Consider the following 16,195-nt stretch of genomic DNA (forward strand, 5'->3'; position numbering starts at 1 on the left):
TGTCTGTCTCTCTTGCTCTCTTTCTCTCACTCATTGTTTTTCTTGCCACTGTGGGACTAAGAGTAATAAAATTTTGTTTCTGTCAGTAAAGTGACCAGATATGTCTCAAAGATACAAGGAGCTGATCAAGAGTGAGAAGGGGCCATTATTATACAGTCAAATGTTCTGAGTATATGCTTACAGCTTAAAGTGTTCCCATCTAAACACTTTAGCTGCAATGCCTTTAAATTATAAGAAAATTTCCTCTTCTGTTTATTATCCCTAAATATTTAGCAAAATGTAGTTAAACACTTTTAGCAATCTGCTATAGAGCAGGGACATTCATTTAGACAACCTAGTCAAGTTTTCCCACTGGGAAAGCATCTCTCTAAATTCACTTAGGACTGAAGTTCTGCCTGATTCTTGTCAGGATGCATACTGTGGAGATTGCCACTTTGCCCATTGCACGGTCCAAAGAAGAGCCAGGCAGAATTCCTGTCCGTACATTTGGGAGTTCAGGGACCACCCCTTCCCTACTGCCCCCAGGGCATACAGAACAGGTTGGGCCATCTCTCAGCTCCACCATACTCCAGGCACTGGCTGTTGTACTAAGGGAAATAAGCTGCACGTTGTAAAGGCAGAGGACATTCCTTTGCTTTTCCTAAGGGTGCAGCTGAGACCTACTAAGACTGTGTGCTTCACATATTCTGCTGTCCCTGCCATCTGAGCTTGTAAATTCTTTTGTTATAATGTCACTTTACATAACTTACAAGCTTTGCTATCAAAGCCAAGAGAACTTGTAGATTCTTTGATCTCTTCTTTGAACTAGCTTTGCATAGGGGAACTGTGTGCATCTGTCTTGTATGCTCAGTAAACAGTTTTCAAGGAGTCATAGCTTTGCCAAAACAATCCCTGCAATGGCTTTTGTCCTCACTTAGGACCATGCCCAGCTTTGGCTTTCTAAGTTCAATCTTTTCTGCTGTAGGTCTGTCTGAGGAAATATGACTGGAATTCTAAAGCATGAGAATAGTGTGTTTTACCAAATTCAAACTGGATGAAGGGATTTTCTCAAATTTTCTTCAAGAACGTAATTCCAGACAGAGCCCAAACATGAAGACTCTCCCCTCCCCCTGCCCCGCCATGCTAATTTTTTTAAATAGTGAGAAAATAGCCTTTTATTTGAAATTTCTCTATAACCGTGTAATACTACCAAATATGTGCTTAAGAAACTCCCAAATTGTGCGGATTCTTGTGTCACACACGCATGTGCAGAATCAGTTTACAGTGAAGCCAAATATTATGTTAGTGTGGGCTGGAGGTGGCACACTGAAAATCTCCCTGCGACAATTGAAAGAGTAAATTCCTATACTTTTAATGTTAATGAGAGCATTCAGTTCAGAAATTAATCAACCCTGGGGGAAGACATGGCATGCCCACATGCTAGTTGACCATCTGATCTTTTAAAATAAAAGTATAGTCTCCATATACTCCATTTCAGAATGGTAATGGGAGAATTGGAGGATTTGTAGACATGGGCCTGTTCAGCTAAGCTTTCACACATTCAAATACTTATCTACTTATCTTGTTTAATACTTATCTTGTTTAAACTTTTAAACTTCCCCCAGGGTTGATTAATTTCTGAACTGAATGCTCTCATTAACATTAAAAGTATAGGAATTTACTCTTTCAATTGTCGCAGGGAGATTTTCAGTGTGCCACCTCCAGCCCACACTAACATAATATTTGGCTTCACTGTAAACTTTAAACTTTTGGTACCCCCACACCAGTCTGCCTTTGGCAAGCTTTCAGTAGCTCATGCTAGTCCTATAACTTTGTTTCCCTCTACTGACCCAGACAGACAGACCACACTGCCTCAGTCTGTACTTTGTATTTTGAAGGTTCTCTGGATCCAGCAAAGTATCTGTGGCACACCTGGTCTTACTCCCCCCAACCTCGAAGCGGGTGGAAAAACACTACTAGGTCCCGCCTAAGGGCTTCTAGCATTTTTATGCGCATTTGATACTGGGGTTGCTTGTCATCTCTGTAGTGTAGGAGAAGACCAGATCCACCAAGGGCATCAAGACAAGGACACCAAAGAGCTGGATACTTTTGTCCAGAAAGTCTATTCTTAGGCAGCCCTCCAATTCCACATAGTGAATTGTCAAGCACCGTTCATGAAAACAGTTTTTTGATGTGGGAAAGGGTGACCCATTTCTGTCTTGGCTCCTGTAGAAATAAAGGGAAAAAGTAAAAGACACAGTCAAGGAGGGGTAGATGATAGCCAAAGCAGTGCTACAAATGGCAATGGATGAATCCTGTACAACTGTCCGTTTTATGGCCCTGACAATCACAATGTGCTGGGCATCTGGCATACCAAGAGTGGTCCAGGTGACAATTGAGGACTTACCTTTTGATGGCATAGATTTATTTAGTGTACAAAAAAATGAGGCAACATTCAGATCCTTGGGCATTTATACCCCAGAATTATTAGGCATTTGTCCACAGGTACATACGACACATTTTGCCAGCCTTCACCTGGGATTCCTACATTCTGTCTCAACTCAGAGTACTTTCCTGCAGCACGTCAGATGAGCAAGTTATTGTGGTTCCATTCCACATACTTATGACATTGACCTGGTGATTGCTTCCTGACACCATTCAGAGAAATAGTCATGGACCCATCTGGTAAAGGTTGGGAAGTCCACAAGGATAATCTGCAGATACAAGGGGTTTGGTTCTTGGAAGAAATGAAACTATGATAAACATCTTAGAGCTCAGAACCATCAGGCTGGTGTGTCTGGCATTCCTCCTGGTCCTATGACACTGTGATACTGACAGACAATACATCCACAATATACTATCTAAACGAACAATGGGGTGCCTGATCCCTGTCTCCCTGCTCCACCAGCCCCCAAAAGTTAGCGATCATGTTATCATGCTCCCCATGCAGCATAAATCCAACACAGTTTCAACTTCTGGGAGACAACAGTGACCTGGCAGACCTCCTCATCAAGCAATTTGTTATCAACCATGAGTGGTCACTGATGAATCCATCATCAACTCAATATTCCACCAGTGGGGAAACTGGTGTTTGCTGCCAAGTACCCAAACTTCTGTTCCAGAGGAGGCATGAACCAGCGATCTTTGCTGGATGCCTTCCTTCTGTAATAGAATCAGGGCTTTCTTTACACCTTCCCACCAATCAGACTAATCCCCATGGTTATTGCCAAAGCCAGATGAGACCAGACAAGATTCACGCCATTCCCTATGGCTGAGACTGTTCTGACTGATGAATTTGATGCAGATGTCTGCACAACTCCTAATCAGGTTCCTGGACTGGCTAGACCTGTTGTCTCAAGATCAGGGTTCAATATTCCATCTACACCCAAAGTTTGGCAGCTGATGGTCTGGATGTTAACTGGATGAGCATCATGGGAAGGGACTACTCATACGTTCAGGAAATACTGGCATGGAGTAGGACACTACCCACAAGGAAAACTTACTCTAAATGGAAAAGATTCTCTATATGGATGGCCCAACATGGCTTAGACCTGGTGCAGGATCTGATACCAAAGATTCTGGACTACTTCTTGGAAATAAAACACTCTGGACTTTCATTCGGTTGAGTTAAGGGTCCATTTGGCTGCAATATCAGCATATCATCCACTGATAGTCACTTTTGATCTTTTCCCATCCGATGGCATCCAAATTTCTTAATGGCCTTATGCATGCCTATCCACTGGTTAGAGACTCTGCTCCAGTGTGGGAGTTCAGTGCTGTCCTTCACAGTCCCTCTTGAAGTGCTCCATCCACCATCTTCCTCTCAAAACGGTATTCCTGGTTGCAATCACTTCAGCCAGTGAGCTCCAGGTGCTCATGGCAGAACCTACATGCACCTCATTTCAGAGCAATAATGTGGTCCTGAAAGCTCATGAAAAATTCCTCCCCAAGATGGTTTCAGAATTCCATCAACTTACTTGTGTTTTTCCCAAAGCCACATTCCATCCCAGGGGAGAAGAAGGCTCCATACTTTGGACATATGCAGAGCACTCCATTACTATGCTGACAGGACCAAATCGTTCAGACAATCTTTACATCAGTTTGTGACTGTGGCTGGCCGCTCCAAAGGGGTAAGCCATTTCATCCTAAAGACCTTCAAAACGGATAACACATTGCATCTCACTGTGCTGCCAACTGCCTGATGCCCTTCTGACAGTTAGGGTTCATTTTATCAGAGCTCAAGCGGCATCCTCAGCATGTCTCTGCAACATGCCAGTATCCAGAATCTGCAAGGCTGCTCGTGAAATATAATACTTCACAAATGTGAGCAGTTTGCACTGGACTTGGCTGCTAGAGCAGATGATAAGTTTGGGAGACTGTACTCCAATCTCTATTTGACTGATGATGTTGATACTCCTCATGTTCACCAACCTAAAGAAGATACTGCTCGCTAGTCACCTACAGTGGAATCCACAGTGACACGTACTCAAAGAAAGAACGATTATTACACCAGACCTTCTTGGTTCTTCAAGATGTAGTCAGTGTGGATCACATGACTTCCTTCCCATAAGCGCTGACTTTTGCTTTTTCCAAGGGGTGCTCCACCTCCTTGACAAACATTACTATTAAAAATATTTTGAGCTTGTGCACGTGAGGTACATGTTCACTTAGAGTGGGATCCATACTGACTACGGCATCTTGAAGAACCCCAGTTACTGAAGGGTAAGTAACCATTCTTTCATCTTTTCACAATTAAAGGAGTGTGGCTGCATCTAAGAGAGGCAGAGAAGTTCTTAAATGAATTAGGGTGTTGGTTTGGCTTCAAAAAACAGTTGAGCAGTAGTAGCACACTTGTGATGTCATCTGAATAGATATGAGAAGGAGAACGGTCAGTAACTTGCTACTTCATCTGTATAATCCTCAAATGAGTATTGGCTTACCATATTGCTGAATGAGAAAACATACCTTAAGGAAATGTAATTATGACCTTAATGCTGTCTCATTCTGTGAAAATAGAAATCCAATATGGAAGTAATCACAACTAGGTCTATGATGCTTTCTAAAGACATGACAGACTGTGTTTATAGGAATTCAATGTGGACTGTATTATGATTAGAAAGAATCTGTACTGTACCCACAGATGCTAGCATACCAAGGACTTGAGAAAGGACCTCCCTTTGGGAGATAGGTAGGAGGTAGTTGAGGTGTGGTGGTGGCAAGACATTAAAAATATGTTTTAATGCCCAGATTTGTGACACTTTTGGAAGTCTGTAAAGATTTTTCCTATCCTATGAATTTCATTTTAGGATTAAGTGCTTTTGTAAAATAAAAAGACCAAAAATCTATTAGTTCCTGTATGTGCATACCATATTGTACTGTAGCAAATGTGGTAAAGATGTAAAACATACATCCTCTGCCATACCTCAGATGAAGCAAAGCCACCAAAAGAATGAAAAGATACTCTTGATACACCTAGCTCAGTGTTAAGCTACATAAATTAGATTGTGAGCTCTTTGGGGACAGGGTTTTGTCTCTTTATTGTGTGTTTGCACAGTGTCTGGTGGTTGGTGCCCAGGGATACTACTGCAGTACAAATGACAATTGTAATAATGTGATTTTAAACTTGACGGACTGATAACATTATACACTTTTGAGTCTCTGTGTTCAAGAGCAGTTAATTGAGATAACTTTACAAAACAGCCAAAGCCACATAAAGGAGGTAACTTTCAATGCCAGCCTCGGCTGTACGCTTAGCAAAGATTTTAGTTGGGTGGGGAGGACTCAGAGTCATACAGCACATAGATAGTAACAGAGATAGTAGAGCAGTAGAGATAGTATTCTGTGAGCGGAAATGTGGATGGGCCAAAGTTTTGAACACGGAAGCTCTCTGGTGAGACGTAAGCTTTGCTGCATTTGGCTGTTGTATATCCCTCTATAGCAGTGGTTCCCAACCTATTTACCATTGTGGGCTGCATATGCAGCCCTCTATGTGTTATATGGGCCACATCCATAAAATAAATGTACTACCTGTATGGCCCTGAGGATGTCAGATAGGCCACAGTTGTGAGCTGGTTGGGCCACAAATGACCCCCGGACACAAGTTGAGAAACACAGCTCTGTAGGCTGGTGGGCAGCTTCACCAGCCAAGGAAGGAAAACAGAGCTTTAGGCATTAGTCTTTTAAGGCCCTTTGTTTTATTGTCTATGAAACAAAAAGCAAATCAGGTGAAAAATACAGAGGAATTATTCCCACAGGCTTTCCCTGCTTTAACCAGCCAGAAGGCAAGAGGACATGCCATTCCCCTTTAACAGAGGGTACATCTACACTGCACGATTATTTCGAATTAGCTTAAACCGATATTACAAAACAGATCTAATAAAATCGGTTTAGCGCGTCCACAGTGGGATCACGAAATCGATTGTTTGCATTTAAGCGCACGTCCACCAGTGTGGGAATCAGCGAAACTCGAATTGTTTAGCCGTCACCATGGTTGCCAAAGACATACCAATCGCAGTTATCAGGCAGCGCGGTGGCAACTAGTGACAAACGGTAGTAGCTGTTTTACCTACAGCTATCTCCATTAGATTCCCACTTAACACGGTGTTAGAGTCAACAGTGCCTTGAATGAGCCAGAGCAGAAAACCATTGCCTCGGGGTGGTTGCTGGATACCGACCGTCACCCCTCCCATTTTGTGAAGGCAGCAATTGACAAACCTTCGTTCGGCCGCTTTTTCCCCGCGGAGTGCATTGAACAAACGCACAATAGCATCAGGCAATAAAATGCGACCCTTGAATGAATCACAAACAGTATGCGCTGACTCAGTTGTCAACACCCTCGCGTAACTCTCGTGCCAGCAGCACTATCAGCGTACACCAGAGCTTGGTGACATTCACGCTAACTCATGGAATTTAGTATTTATTTTACTTCTCTTTTCAGCGTTGCCTGGGGGCGGGGGACGGAAAGAGACTGAGCGAGCGGTTCCTAGTGAACCACGCAAGACACCGTTGTATATTAAGCTACAGAACATTGGGCGCTTGGGCCAGACCATGAGAAGTGCAAAATAGTTTTCAGAGACTCTGCTGTGGAGACCTTGGTACGCTGTAGTAGCTCTCGATTACCCTCCTCTCCTCCACGAGCATCACGGACCTGTTTGAGTCTCTGGCTCTCCGCGTTACGGGTTGTCACGCACCGCCTGGTGGTTATCCGTGGAGTGTTAATTTTGTCAAACTGCTTTGGTGGCCTTTGGCATTTCCTGTTCTTTAACGGAGCTCTGATAAAACAGATTTGTCTCACCATACAGCGATCAGATCTAGTATCTCCCGTAAGGTTCAATGCAGGAGCTACTTTTGCATTTGAACTGCATCGCCACCCGTGCTGATCAGAGCTGGACACGTGAAAGCAGGAAATGTCATTCTAAAGGTCTCAGGGCTTTTCCTGTTTACCGGCACTCCGCATCCGAGTTCGGATTGCGGACCAGAGCGGTCAGTGGTGCACTGTGGGATACCTCTAGGAGGCCAATAATGTATTTCCGTCCACACGAACCCTAATCCAAGTTATCACTTTCGAATTTAGCGCTACTCCTCTCGTCTGGGAGGAGTTCTGGAATCGATTTAAGGAGCCGTTTAACTCGATATTAATGACGATGTCGTGTGAACGGGTACAGCGTTAAATCGGTATATCAGCCATTAAACCAATTTAAAGTCGCAGTGTAGACCTGGCCTCAGTTTCTTATTCCTCTTATATTCTTCCCCAAATAGCCATGTGACAGGCTGAAAGCACTCCTCATGCACAGCCCAGAATCTGAGAGAGAAACTCTCTCACATATTAATTTAAACCTGGGGATAAGAAAAGAGAAAGGAGAAATTATGTTAAACACCAATGTGTTTTTTTCCACCTTAGAAATGTTTTAAACACCGGTGTCCAGAGGTAGTTGTGGAAATGCTGGGGGCTCTATGCTCACTACAGAAAATATCTTGAAAATGACAAGTACTCAGGTGATCTAACAGCAGATTGTTACTGAACCATCTAATGAACTTGGGAACACTTTTAGTCTGTGTCTGTTAATCTGTAACTGTATCTTCTGACCACTACACTGTCACTTTTATTTCTCTACTAAATCATTATAGTAAAAGCTTTTATTGTGTTTTTTTTCAGGTCAAACACCATGTCAGGGAGGGGACCAGAGATGTATTGATCCTTCCTGCCCTGATTCTTGTGGCACCTCTTCTCTCTGTGACATGAACAATAGCCAGACAAACTGTAGTAAGTAAAGCATGTATTTCCTGCCATTGTTGTCTCAGGGCACATTTCCAGAGCTTTCACTGTAATTGAATTTATGAAGATGTGGTACAGTATACAGAAGGAAAGAATCTTTTCATTTCAGCTTAATTTGATGACTAACGGTTGCATGTCTAGCTGTTAAATTGTTGAAATGATCTTGGTTAGGCCAAACCAGAAACAAATCTGTTATCTTGAATCATGACTAAGATGCCATGCACTTTTAAACATCTTTATAACATTTGACCCTAATTTTTTTCCTCAGCGTATTTTCTTTGATTTGTTCTGCTGTGTGGGTGTTCATTGTTACAATTTGTTTAAATAAAGTTGAACACTAAAATGTGCACAAAGGAAACAAAGTATAGAGCATGACTCATGAATCGACATAGGTCTCCCTAGACAAAATACAGTCAAGTATGTACCTTAACAGGTGGTCAAACATAAGGATAATACAATATTAAGATTGGCTTTGGACAGATGTTAAAATAGGCCAAGTGATGAATGCATATAGAAGAAATCAATTGGGTACTATGGTTTGAAGAGGAATTTTAGAGAAAGATGAAAAGAAAGGGAGAAAATTGTGGAGTGTGTGCTCTCTAGGAATGGATTGTTCATAGGAAGTTTTCATAGAATATCAGGGTTGGAAGTGATGTCAGGAGGTCATCCAGTCCAACCACCTGCTCAAAGCAGGACCAATCCCCAACTAAATCATCCCAGCCAAGGTTTTGTCAAGCCTGACCTTAAAAACCTCAAAGGAAAGAGATTCCACCACCTCCCTAGGTAATCCATTCCAGTGCTTCCCCACGCTCCTAGGGAAAAAGTTTTTCCTAATATCCAACCTAAACCGCCCCCACTGCAACTTGAGACCATTACTCCTTGTTCTGTCATCAGGTACGACTGAAAACAGTCTAGATCCCTCCTCCTTGAAACCTCCTTTCAGGTAGTTGAAAGCAACTATCAAATCCCCCCTCATTCTTCTTTTTTGCAGACTAAATAATCCCAGTTTCCTCAGCATCTCTGCATAAATCATGTGCTCTAGCCCCCTAATCATTTTTGTTGCCCTTTGCTGGACTCTTTCCAAGTTTTCCACATCCTTCTTATGGTGTGGGGCCTAAAACTGGACACAGTACTCCAAATGAGGCCTCACCCATGCTGAATAGAGGGGAATGATCATGTCCCTTGATCTGCTGGCAATGCTCCTACTTATACAGCCCAAAATGCCATTAGCTTTCTTGGCACCAAGGGCACACTGCTGACTCATATCCAGCTTCTCGTCCACTGTAATCTCTAGGTCCTTTTCTGCAGAACTGCTGCCTAGCCACTCAGTCCCTAGTCTGTAGCAGTACATGCGATTTTTCCGTCCTCAGTGCAGGACTCTGCACTTGTCCTTGTTGAACCTCATCAGATTTCTTTTGGCCCAATCCTCTAATTTGTCTAGGCCCCTCTGTATCCTATCACTACTCTCCAGTGTATCTACCACTCCTCCCAGTTTAGTGTCATCTGCAAACTTGCTGAGGGTGCAATCCATCCCATCCTCCAGATCATTAATGAAGATATTGAACAAAACCGGCCCCAGGACTGACCCTTGGGGTACTCCACTTGATACCGGCTGTCAACTAGACATGGAGCCATTGATCACTTCCCATTGAGCCTGATGTTCTAGCCAGCTTTCTATCCACCTTATAGTCCATTCATCCAGCCCATACTTCTTTAACTTGCTGGCAAGAATACTGTGGGAGACCGTATCAAAAGCTTTGCTAAAGTCAAGGTATATCACATCCACTGTTTTGATCTATCGTCACCAGTGATTTGTTTACTGGGAGGATGCAAAATCATTTTGAGGAGTAAGTTGAACAGGTATGACATAAAATTTGGAATTTAGCTCATAAATTCAGGTTGGAATTATTTTAGTTGTAAATGAGCTATTGACTGGCTACTACTTTGGCTCTGCTTGGGAACCAGTCTCAGGGGGAAGGTGGCAATGATTTCCATATCATATTGGTATCAGACCTTAGATTTAGTGCAGTTAGCTGTAGCCCCTTCCACTCCCTCCCTAACCTATTTTGTGCAGTTATACAGTCTGATTATTCAAGATATTGAGTGCTCTTAACTTAATTGAAGACAATGGGAGTTAAGGGTGTTCAGCACTTCACAGAATTAGCCCTGAAGTGAGTATATTGACTTTGGCAGATCATGTAGGACAAAGCCTGGGGGATTTGGGAATGTCATTCCCAAGGATCTTATTAATTATTGCAGAATTGCTTGGAGCATACCGCAATGTTAGACAGCTATGACTTTGTAGCATATGGCATGATTCATAAGTTGTCTTAGTTTTATGTTTAATGATGTATGGGGTATCAGAAGGGTCTCACAGCAGCATTGTTGCAGCAGTGTCTGTCCCAGCTCTCTCCAGCTACTGCTGGTAGCAATAGTGCCAGTGTTCCACAACTTTGAGGGATGACCATCTCCCCAATCAAAGGTCCTCCTGCAAAAGGTCTGTTTACTTGGGCTGTGATGAATTTGGCTATAGAGATATAGTTTTCCTAAGAATAGGCACATTATTAGAGTTGTTGTTTTTCAGCTGTTCTTTGATCATAAGAAGTGTGTTATAGCTTTCATATGCTACTGCTGAAAGAGTTTCGGGCTGTAGATTTAGACCCTGAGTTATGAGTTTACAACTCTGACGATTTCAAATTTAATCAAGATGAAACATATTATACAGGTAGCTGGCCTCAATGAGACATTTTTGGAATATGCACATTGGTTTATTTTTAAAGTGTGCAAAAATGATTTTTGATCAAGTATTTTTCTTTATTTCTAACCAGTTTTACCATAAAGAAACTTATTTTTAAAGAATAACCTGTTGCAGGCATTATCCCCATGTAAAACGTGACTGACGTCTGTCCAGTAACTTTGGAAAACAGTGAGAGCAGGGGCTACATTTCAAAGCATTCAGTATGGACTGAATGCCCTCCGGACATCATAATTTCCAATCCATTTAGGTGGACATTGTAATGTAGCCATGGCATCTTTTTAATGACAGTACATTTGTCTTAGAAGCTTTTTTTGAGAGTGTATCGAAGGGAGCTGATGGAGTTGTTACTGTCATATCAGACATCCTCATATCTAATATAATTAATGCTTTTATTCAGATCTGGGCCTAATATTTTGTTAGTAGATAAGGCCCAGGCAAATTATTTTTATTGTATATTTTAAAAATATTTTAAAAGTTATCCTGGTATTTTTCAGTTCACTTCATACAAGTACTATAGTGCAATCTCTTTATTATGAAAGTTGAACTTACAAATGTAGAAGTATGTAAGACTTTAGAGACTACAAGTCCACTCAGTCCTACTTCAGCCAGTTGCTCAGACAAACAAACTTGATTACAATTTGCAGGAGATAATGCTGTCCATTTCTTGTTTACTGTGTCACCTGAAAGTGAGAACAGGTGATTGCATGGCACTGTTATTGCTGGAGTTGCAAGTTATTTACATGCCAGATGCACTAAAGATTCATATGCCTCTTCATCTTCAACCACCATTCTGTAGGACATATGTCCATGCTGAAGATGGATTCTGCTCAATAACGATCCAAAGCAGAGCAGAGTGATGCATGTTCATTTTCATCATCTGAGTCAGATGCCACCAGCAGAAGGTTGATTTTCTTTTTTTGGTGGTTTGGTGGTTCTGTAGTTTGCGCATCTGAGTGTTGCTATTTTAAGACTTCTGAAAGCATGTTCCACACCTCGTCCCTCTCATATTTTGGAAAACACTTCTGATTCTTAAACCTTGGGTCGAGTGCTGTAGCTATTTTTAGAAATCACACATTGGTATATTCTTTGTGTTTTGTCAAATCTGAAGTGTTCTTAAAACAAATGTGCTAGGTCATCATCCAAGACTACTATCACATGAAATATATGGTAGATTGTAGGTAAGACAGAGCCGAAGACATACAGTTCTCCCCCAAGGAGTTCAGTCACAAATTTAATTAATGCATTTTTTTTAATGAGCATCATCAGCATGGAAGCATGTCCTCTGGAATGGTGGCTGAAGTGTGAAAGAGCTTACCAATGTTTAGCATATCTGGCACATAAATACTTTGCAACGCTGGCTACAAAAGTGCCATGCGAATGCATGTTCTCACTTTCAGGTGACATTGTAAATAAGAAGCAGGCAGCAGCATCTCCTGTAAATGTAAATAAACTTGTTTGTCTTAGTGATTGGCTGAACAAGAAGTAAGACTGAGTGGACTTGTAGGCTCTAAAGTTTTACGTTCTTTTGTTTGTGAGAGCAGTTATATAACAAAAAAATCTACATTTGTAAGTTACACTTTCATGATAAAGATATTGCACTACAGTACTTGTATGAGGCGAATTGAAAAATTCTATTTCTTTTGTTTATCATTTTTACAGTTCAAATATTTCTAATAAAAGTAAGCACTGTACACTTTGTATTCTGTGTTGTAATAGAAATCAATATATTTGAAAATGTAGAAAAAATCCCAAAATATTTAACAAATTAAGTGAGATTAATCATGATTAATTTTTTAATTGTGATTAATTTTTTTTGAGTTAATCACGAGTTAACTGCGATTAATTAACAACCCTAAATATAACTAAAAGATACAAATGCAAAACAATATTTAAATTGATGATTTAAATCAATGTTTTCAGCTTGCTGATTTAAACTTGATTGACAATTTAAATTGCTTTGATTTAAATCTGTCCACCATGATTAATAGAGTTCTATAAAACTGAACTGAACAACTGGGTGATGGACTGCATGATCTAATTCAGTGGTTCTCAAACTTTAGCAACCCAAGAACCCCTATTTTGATTTAAAATTTTTGGCAGACCCCAAACCCTTCCTGCTCATCCCCAGGCCCTGACCCCATTCCACCTCTTCCCCCAGGCCCACCCCTGTCCCACCTCTTCCCGCCCTTGCTCCACTCCTGCCCTTCCTCTTCCCTATTCTTTCCACCTCCTCCCCTGAGTGCACCTTATCCCCACTCCTCCCCATCCCTCCTAGTGCCTCCTGCACACTGGGGAGCAGCTGTTCCCTGGCATGCAGGAGGCACTGGGAGGGAGGAGGAGGAGCTGATCACTGGGGCCATTGACCACAGTTTGAGAAATGCTGATCTAATTGATCTTTTCTAGTTTTAATTTCTATTTCTTCCAAACATTAATAGGAGTAGAAATCCTATTAATATTAATAGGAATTATACATGTTCGTCGAGAAGACAATCGGTCTCTCCTGCAGTCAAAATTAAATTTGTATTATATAAACTCTTAGAAAGTTTACATGTATTTGCATTTGCAACCTATATTAGTGTATCTGATTTTCATAATGAAGAATCACAAATTCATACCAAATCTCAATGCATAAAAGCCAGCAACTACCACCACACCAGCAACTACACCTCACACCACAGAAACACTAACCCAGGAACAAATCCCTGTAACGAACCCTGTTGCCTACTCTGTCCCCATATCTCCTCTAACGACACCATCAGAGGACCCAACCACATGAGCCACTGCACCAGGGGCTCATTCACCTGCACATCTGTTCTAGACTTGATTTTAACAAATAGGGAGGAACTCGTTGAGAATTTGAAAGTGGAAGGAAGCGTGGGAACAAATCAATCCCAGCCAGGGCCTTCGTCAACCCTGACCTTAAAAACCTCTAAGGCCACATGATGGCATATATCACTAGTAGATTCATAGATTCATAGACTCTAGGACTGAAGGGACTCAGAGGTCATCGAGTCCAGTCCCCTGCCCTGATGGCCAGGACCAAATACTGTCTAGACATCCCTGAATAGACATTTATCTAACCTTCTCTTAAAATATCTCCAGAGATGGAGATTCCACAATCTCCCTAGGCAATTTATTTCAGTGTTTAACTAACCCTGACAGTTAGGAACTTTTTCCTAAATGTCCAACCTAAACTCCCTGCTCCAGTTTAAGCCATTGCTTTTGTTCTGTCATTAGAGGCTAAGGTGAACAAGTTTTCCCCTCCTCCTGGTGACACCCTTAGATACCTGAAAATCTATCATGTCCCCCTCAGTCTCTTTTTCAAACTAAAAACCCCAAATTCTTTCAGCCTTCCTTCATAGGTCATGTTCTCAAGACCTTTAATCATTCTTGTTTGCTTTTCTCTGGACCCTCTCCAATTTCTTCCACATCTTTCTTGAAATGGGTGCCCAGAACTGGACACAAACTCCAGTTGAGGCCTAACCATGGCAGAGTAGAGTGGAAGAATGAACTCTCGTGTCTTTACAACACACCTGTAATGGCACCCAGAATCACGTTTGGCTTGTTTTGGCAACATTCACACTGTTGACTCATATTAAGCTTTGTGGCCCACTAGACCCCTAGATCTTCTTCTGCCATACTCCTTCCTAGACAGTCTCTTCCATTCTGTATGTGTGAAACTGATTGTTCCTTCCTAAGTGGAGCACTTTGCATTTGTCTTTATTGAACTTCTCTGGTTTACCTCAGACCATTTCTCCAATTTGTCCAGACATTTTTGAATTATGACCCTGTCCTCCAAGCAGTTGCAATCCCTCTCAATTTGGTTACATCCCAAACTTAATAAGCGTTACTTTACTATGCAACATTCTTAAGTCGTTGATGTAAGATATTGAACAGAGCCGTTCCTAAAACAGGACCCCTGCGGAACCCACTTGTTTACCTTTCCAGAGGATTGGAGCCATTATATACTACTCTCTAGTAACGGTTATCCAGCCATGTTATGCACCCCACCTTATATAGCCCCCCATCTAAATTGTATTTGCCCTAGTTTTCGATAAGGAGTATCATGCGAGACGTATTCAAATGCCTTACATAAAAGTCTAAGTATCACATCCACCGCTTTCTCGCCTATCCCACAGGCTCGTATCCTATCAGAAGCTATTCAGAAAAATTGGTTGTACATGATTGTCCTTACAAATCCATGCTGGCTATTCCCTTCACCTTACACCTTCCAAAGTGTTTGCAGATGATTTCTTTATTCTTGCTCCAATTATCTTCCCTGCACAGAATTAAAACTAAACTGGGTCTGTAGTTTCCTGGGTTTTTTATTTTCCATTTTTATATGGCAACTATATTTTGCCCTTTTCCAGTCCTTCTGGAATTCTCTCCCGTCTCCATGGACTTTCCAAGTATATAAACTAGAGCCTCAGATACCTCCTCTATTAACTCCCTTGAGTAGTATCTAGGATTGCCATTTCAATCAGGCCCTGGGACTCAGGCATCACTTTTCAAGTGATTTTACTTGCTCCTTTTTTATTTTATCTTCTAATCCTACCCCCTTCCCATAAGCAATCATTATGTTAGCCATTCCTTCAACTTCTCAGTGAAGACCGAAACCAAAGAAGTTCATTAACTTCTCTCGCCATTTCCAAGTTCTTTACTTGTTTCTCCCTCCTCCACTGAGCAGTGGGGCCTACCCTGTCCTTGGTCTCCTCTGTGCTCTCTAATGTATTGAATAAAAGTCTTCTTGTTTCCTTTATTCCCATAGCTAGTTTGAGTCATTTTTGTGCCTTTGCCTTCGTATCTTGCCCCTGCATTCCCGTTTTATTTGCCTATATTCACCTTTGTAATCGACCTAGTTTCTATTTTTTAATATGACTCTCAATTTTTATTTTGTAGGTTCATGCAAGATCCGATGGTTAAGTCAAGGTGGTTTTTTTTGGCCACATTTTCTAATTATCCTACCAGCGGAATAGCTTGCTTGGGCCCTTGAATATGTCCCTTTGAAAAAACTGCCAACTCCCTCAGTTGTTTTTTCCCCCTCACTTGATTCCATGGGACCTTACCTATCATCTCTCTGAGCTTACCCAAATCTGCCTTCCTGAAATCCATTGTCCTATTTTTGCTGTTCTCCCTTCTAACCCTTCCTTAGAATTGCAAACTTATGATTTCATATCATTTCA

The 16,195-nt window shown here is 41.6% G+C and overlaps 1 protein-coding gene across 1 annotated transcript in view; it reads left to right on the forward strand.

Annotated features, from left to right (window-relative positions):
- The window catches only part of CORIN (corin, serine peptidase), a 297,684-nt gene that overhangs the window by 212,671 nt on the left and 68,818 nt on the right, over window positions 1–16,195 (forward strand). Inside the window, exon 10 of the mRNA XM_075066492.1 lies at window positions 8,135–8,242. Within this exon, the coding sequence (XP_074922593.1) occupies window positions 8,135–8,242 (108 nt within the window). The remainder of the gene's footprint in view (window positions 1–8,134; window positions 8,243–16,195) is intronic.

This window comes from Chelonoidis abingdonii, chromosome 5 (assembly GCF_003597395.2).
Source record: "Chelonoidis abingdonii isolate Lonesome George chromosome 5, CheloAbing_2.0, whole genome shotgun sequence".
NCBI lineage: Eukaryota > Metazoa > Chordata > Testudines > Testudinidae > Chelonoidis > Chelonoidis abingdonii.